General features: G+C 38.7%; 1 protein-coding gene across 1 annotated transcript in view; it reads left to right on the top strand.

The window, feature by feature from the left end:
* LOC126390804 (butyrophilin-like protein 2) overlaps positions 1 to 6,652 on the top strand; it is a 15,831-nt gene extending 9,179 nt beyond the window's left edge. The window contains exon 5 of the mRNA XM_050045270.1: positions 3,221 to 6,652. Within this exon, the coding sequence (XP_049901227.1) occupies positions 3,221 to 3,360 (140 nt within the window). The 3' untranslated portion in view covers positions 3,361 to 6,652. The remainder of the gene's footprint in view (positions 1 to 3,220) is intronic.
* The last annotated feature ends 435 nt before the right edge of the window (positions 6,653 to 7,087 follow it).

Genomic DNA, 7,087 nt, shown 5'->3' with positions numbered 1-7,087 from the left:
GATTGTTAATTGAGGGACAGCGACTCAGTGACTTTTTTGCACTTTATTTTTCTTACTATGTATTCGTGATTGTTAATTGAGGGACAGCTACTCAGTGACTTTTTTGCACTTTATTTTTCTTACTATGTATTCGTGATTGTTAATTGAGGGACAGCTACTCAGTGACTTTTTTGCACTTTATTTTTCTTACTATGTATTTGTGATTGTTAATTGAGGGACAGCACTTTATTTTTCTTACTGTGTATTTGTGATTGTTAATTGAGGGACAGCGACTCAGTGACTTTTGTACTTCATTCCTCTTACCGTGCACTGGTGATCTGATTGTTAATTGAGGGACAATTTGTTGATTTTAATTAATAGTTATTTGTTGGGTACAGTTGGGTACTTCATTTGCCCCCTCAAGCACATGTTTTACTGTTGTTCACAGTGCCTTTTTGTATGAGCAGAATTTATTATGGATATGTATATCGATTTTCGGTGTATCTACTGCTATTTTGCTGTGATACACGGGTTTAAGAGCGTTGTATTGTTATTGTGTTTTTCTTTGCCTGTGAGTTGGCCCTATATTGTATGGCGGAAGTGTAAATTGTCTTTCCACACACCTGCTCTGATTGCTTCGAGCGTACTTAAACGCCACTTCCATAACCTGAGTTACACACTGAAAAAGACTTTCTGTCGAAACATCTGTGTTTCTGGTAACGCCACCCAAGTCGGTTTATTAAATTTACCAAAAGGACATTTGTGAGTGCTGGCTTCTTTTCTTTTTTCTAATGTAGGAATTTAAACACAGGACTTTAATTTGTATTGAAGTACTTTTATGTTACGGCACTAACTATAATCCAAGTAAAAGATGTGAGTTCTTTTTTTTTGTCTTGGCTGATGGAGGGTAAATTGGGTTTGAGAGAAACTAGGGTTTAAATCTTCAGTATAAGATTTTAAGACATCTGTGGGTATTTAAGTGATGGTTTACCCAAAAATGAGAATTCACTCAATATCTACTCACCCCTGTGCTGATGTGAGGATGGGTGAAGATCTCCAGTTCACAAAACACTCCTGGAGTTTTAGCTAAAAACAGCATTGCAGCCAAATCCAGTACGATTTGAAGTGAATGGTGACCAGTTTTAATTTGTAAAAAAAAAAAAAAAAGTCCATACTGCTTGTGTGGTGTAACCCAAATGTCCGTAAGCGGAGACAGTCAAATTTGACCTGAGAAGACGCCATGTTTTTAGCCTAAATTTCAACTGTAGCCGACACAAGATCAATGAGATCTCACGATACCTGCATACCTGTGTTTACATGCTACCTGGAAGCGACTCTCACAGCAGAGAGAGATCTGCTGGATTTTTAAAAAGCAACGCGTGCCTTTGTCGGATCTATAATAACATTTTAGGTCTTTTATCTGACAAGAAACCGTTGTAACTTCTTTCAGTGGCACAAATATTTAAAAAGATGGTTTGAATATGGGTTGTTTTTTTCACCGGAGGATGACCGTCCCCCTCGTATTTGTGTACGTGCTCCAGGCGTGTGCTTGTGAACATGCATGCTGGTCTGACAATTCTGAGAGGTTGCAGTTGTCATTTAGACTAAAAACATGGTGTAAATTGCGTCTGTCAGGTCAAATTTTTGTTGAGCGTATTAGCATTTAAAGCTGTAATATGTGATCTTTGTTGTAACACAANGTGGCAAGGAAAATTGCCAACAGGTAAAAGAGACAAAAAATGTTGGGGCTGAATAAAACAATCAGGTCAAATTTTTGTTGAGCGTATTAGCATTTAAAGCTGTAATATGTGATCTTTGTTGTAACACAAATCTCCTTAAAGAGGCAACAGATAGGATTAGTTTTTTTTTTTTAGCTTGGCGCCACCTAGTGTCAGCGGTGTTGCTCGCACTGTCGCAAAGACCAAATTGAGCGTGGGGATCAGAGATAATAAAATGTAGGCTGTAAAGCCACCAGTATACCTCTATGTATATGTAGAATGAGAACGTGTGTGGACACTCTACTAAATAAATGAGTGAAGAGACCGAGCAACAATTATCAGATTTATCTGAAGAAAAAACAAATAGTAATGCAAATAATTATAGCAGAATGCACAGTACCTGTACAAACAGCTCACAGTAAATGATACCAATATGTACAGTATCAGTACAAACAACAGTAGACACGTGAGGGATAATGTATAGTGAGCCGGTGACTATTGAAAAATAACTCCTGACAGGAGAATGGAACCCTGACGTGCAGCGGAGTTATTTTTCAACAGTCACCGGCTCACTATACATTATCCCGCTTAGATCATGGCTTACTACTAAAAGATTCAAATGTTACAACTGGCATCAATATTATTAAACTGCTGGCAGAGTGTATTGACAGAGGAGAGGCGGTGGCGGCGGCGGGGGGGTGGGGGTAATCACTGTCCGAGGGCTGCTGTAGAATGGCAACCAGGATGTCAGCTGACCAACATTCGCTACCCGCTCCCTGGTTGTGGCGATTTGCGATGCTGGCCAGCTAGGAATGAACTAGCAGCCAGTACAGTACAGTCCTCTCTGGTCTAGCTAACATTTAGCCGTGTTACTTACTGATCCATTAGAAAGAAAGCTAGCTGGACATGGGTTTTGAAGCCTCTTTGGTCACGGAGCTCCCTCCATCTCTTGAACGCCTGACTGAGGTTTACTCTTGTTTTTCCTCTTCTTTTATCACTCTCCTTTTTGCTCTTCTTTGCCTCCTCACACAGAGGAGCTCCTTTTCTTTTGCTAGGCCGTTTTTCACTTGTTTCCAATCTTTGTCCGTCTGCCATTGTGCTCGTGACTCAACTATCTCATGCCCAACTCCTCATAAGGACCAGCTCCAGTCCCTGATTGGCTGACCGACCAGTTTCGCAATACATGATGCGTTTCCTGCTGTAGAGCAGATTTTTTCCACGAAATTTCGTCCCCGGTGGCAGAAGCTTATTGCAAAGCCACTAAGTAACCTATGTAAACGCTGATAGTCTGATTTTACTGTGTATACTACCCTGTGCAACCCACATTATTTTCATAATGATATATATAGGCAAAAATGCTGTCTGTTGCTTCTTTAAGCTGTTTGCTCTGATGAACCCGTAGCTGAGATCAAAGATTGGCGGTGGACTGAGATATTTTTAGATATGTTTCTGGACTCTATTTAACCAGTACACACCGACGTCGATGAAAAAGGTGGTTCAAACTGCTTTCTTTGTCGTCACAGAGAACTGTATGAGGACAAACGGAGGAAGAATGGAGCAAGAGGCAAATGTGACAAACGGCATTGAATCGATTCCTCTGAGGACCACAACACAAGATGACCTGAACCATGACGGACCTGGAAACAACGTGCAAGTAGTTTAGTGATGGCTTGGACTCTGTTTGTAAACTAGGTTGAGATGACTGGCCTCCCCAAAAACGCACAAGTCACAAGATAAATAGTCTTTTTAAATGCCAACCAAAAATCTTGGTGTTATGAAATCAGGGACCTTTTTATCGTTTTAATATTAATCATGTCAGTTGGTCATATCTATACATTTGTGTACACGAGGGAAGGTGTGCATGTGTGCACATACAAATAGTGTGACTCCTTTGTACTCAGTGGCCCTCATTTATCAACCTAACATACAAACCAGCGCAGATCAGAGTGCACATATCATCTTATGATAGGGTTTGTGTGTGATTCATGAAATGTTAACTAGCTGACCAGAGAATAGGCTTTGGTAAATGAGGCTGCGTCTTTTAATTATGCTGCCCCAGTATATTCTTGATTTAGAGGCCTCTCCTCGAGAGTTTACAACATGGAGAGATGTAATACAGCCAAGAGGAGAAACTTCTCTGAGCTAGAAATGGAAACGCTGATGCCTCAAGTACAGTTCAACCAGCTGGTTCTATTTGGCCACTTAATCAAACGACATCAAATGAAGTATTGAAAGAAATCACTGCTGTGGCCAACAGCATTGCGTTGGACAATCAAACTCCAGCTGTTTATCATATTATATAATATTGATGCTGTTATAATACTTATAAAAGATTATAGTTGATCTAGACCAAAGATCGCCTGGCAGAACAGATGGCGGAGGAGACTCAAACTTGCGTACACAGGCTGGAACCTCATGTAAGATTTGATTAGAGATGGATATCGTTAAGATTTTATCGATACTGCTAATTTAACCATGTGCCTTATTGATTTGGTTCTTTATCTGTACTCTTATAGGTTCCTTTCCTTTACTAAACAATTGATTTTTAGAAAATATATTAATTTTTAGTTTAGTATTTATTAGTCACTAGTCATTCCTTGTACTGCCCCTGCAGCGCGTTAGCTTGTGCGAGGCTAGACAGCCAGTCAACATATCAAAGTCCTCCGATAAACGCACAAGGCTTGATTTTCTTGTATTTTGCGGCAGTCTTCATTTAGTGAATTTTGTTTTGTTGTAAAAAGACAAATAATCTCCAAGGCAGAAGCATACTGGAAAAACATTAATCAAAATCAGGAATTCAGCTCTGTCATTGACTGTCTGTGCTCAAAGCACTCTAATTTCATTGTACAACTTGTATAATGACAATAAATGTGACTCTGAACTCGAAAGGCTACGCTAGCAAAGTGAATGGAGAAAAATGCAGGTAGGCTGACCGAGCACAAAGCGGTGATAGCACTTACTCTGATGCTGTTTTCAAAATCCAACAGAGAATACCTTACTTTTAGCTTTTAAACCCTTTTTAAACCAACTTAATTACATTATTCACTTAACTTTCAAAGACAGCACATTCCTCCTAAAAGAGGGAGGCTGTGTTGACACGTTTCATCACGTCTGCCACCAGTAGGAAACTTTGCAAAAACCCAATTTGAAGCAAAAAGGCACAAGCAGCTCCAGCTGTTCCCATTTTTATATTTATTTTAGGTCATGTTAATCAGAGTGCATGGCTGCATATCAACGGGAGTAGCAGTGGAATATTAATTTTCCTCTGCCATGTGAACAGCTCAGTAGGAATATTGTCTTTCTTCGGAATAAGGGCAAAATATTTTGTGCGTGTACATGTAGCCCATGTGTGCAGTATGTGTAAATGAACTTAGCAGCACTCAGCTCTGTCTGCTCCTCTCTTAGGGGATTTTCACTGGCTCTACAGCTCAAACTACAGATTGTACTTTTGCATTTTTGTATTGCACAACCTCGGACACAAAGAATGTAGAAGTACATCCAGATAGAGACTGTCTCTCAAACTAAGATCAAACTATTTCTCCTAAAATGTCATCAGAAACTTTTAGTGTCGACTGTTCGGGGGCAGCCCTAGATTAAACAGTAAAATTAAGCACTGATCAAACGTTAACCAAGATTCTTTGAGTGCGTTGCCTATTTCTCGCCTCAGATGTTTTGAGAAACACTTTTTATCTCACCATTTTAACGGAATACGCCATCATATGTTACCAGCATTGTGTCAAACAGACAGGTTCGCGTTAGGTCATCCACCAGCAGGAGTGTGTATTGGTCCAGTGCGCTGCAGAGCATTGTGGTAGTTGAAGATTTTCTGCCTCTCTAGCCAAAGTGAATGACACAGCCCTTTGTCTTTGTTTTCTCTGGTGCTGTGTAGGGCTGCAACTAACGATTGTTTTCATTGTCGACTAATCTGTCGATTATTTCTTTGATTAGTCGACTAATCATTTTATCGAAAAATGTGTCAAAATGTTGAAAAATGTCAGTCTGTCTCTCCCAAACCCCAAAATGATGTCATCTAATGTCTTGTTTCGTACTCACGCCAAAAGGTTTTAGTTCACCGTCATGGGAGAGTGTGTAAAGCTGCCAACATTTGAACATAAGAAGCTGCAATAAGAGTATCTTGGGTACTTTTATAGTACTTTTCTATGAAAAATGACTCAAACCGATTAGTCGACTACTAAAATAGTCACTGATTATTTGAATAGTTGATTAGTCATTGATTAGTCGACTAATCGTTGCAGCCCTTGTGCTGTAGCACCCATAGTGTCTCTCTACTCCAGAGACAGTCTGGATTTATGAAAAGATCTTTCCACCATCTCAGTAATTCTTCTTAAGCTGTTTCATAACTGATTTTTCTGTCACTTGTCAGTTTTTAAGCTATTTTTATGACACTTTATATCCCCCTGTTCAGAGTTTATAAGCAGTATACAAACATTTGATGAGTGGTTTGTATTAACACACTGTAATGTAGCTATCAGCAGATATAATGTATAAACTTTCACAATTTGTCATCATGTTTAACTTCTGTGAAGTTTTATGTTGTTACAACGGTTTTACTGTTTTACTGTTGCGTTATCTATTTTAGTTTTTGACATTAAACTCTTACCAGCATACAGCTACATTTTGTGTGTTATTAGCTGATGAAATGTCTGTGTAGGGCTTAGAAATACTGAAAAGAGGAACTTCAGGTAAAGTGTTACCACATCCGTCCTCTCTCATTCAGCTGCATCGTCATTTTCTGACTTCCTGTAGACCTTAATCCAATCAGTGATTTCTTTCAGATGATTTGTAATTCTTTAACTCTAACTTTATGGTATGAATGTCTGTGTATTTGTATATGTTTGCATTAGATAATGGATGGATGAATTATTTGTTTTGTTTTCTTTGTACTATGAACAACTGCTCCTGAAGCTTTAAATAAAATGTGTTTCCTTCATCAAGTCTGTGATTCATGCTTTCGTTTTGTTTCTTCTTGATCTTCATGACTCACTGTAACAGCAGATTAAATCCACATTACAGGGTTCAAACAATAGAAAACCTTAAGTCTTAAAAACCTGTAGTTCAGTTGTAGTTATAGTACAAACTCAAATTCCAAAAAAAAGTTGGGACATTGTGTTAAATGTAAATAAAAACAGAATGCAATTAATTGTAAATCCCCTTTTGACCTATATTTAAATGAATACAGCTTAAAGATATTTAATGTTCAAAGTGATAAACTTTGTAAAATATACAATTAATCTGAATTTGATGCTGCAACACAAGTTGGGACAGGAGCAACAGAAAACTGAGGAAGTTGCTGAATGCTCCAAAAACACCTGGAACACACAGGTAAACAGGTGACAAATGATAGTTTCATTAATAGGTGTGAACATGAC

Source organism: Epinephelus moara, chromosome 5 (genome assembly GCF_006386435.1).
Source record: "Epinephelus moara isolate mb chromosome 5, YSFRI_EMoa_1.0, whole genome shotgun sequence".
Classification (NCBI taxonomy): Eukaryota; Metazoa; Chordata; class Actinopteri; order Perciformes; family Serranidae; genus Epinephelus; species Epinephelus moara.
The sequence above is the reverse complement of the archived record's forward strand: the minus strand, read 5'-3'. Positions and strand labels throughout refer to the sequence as shown.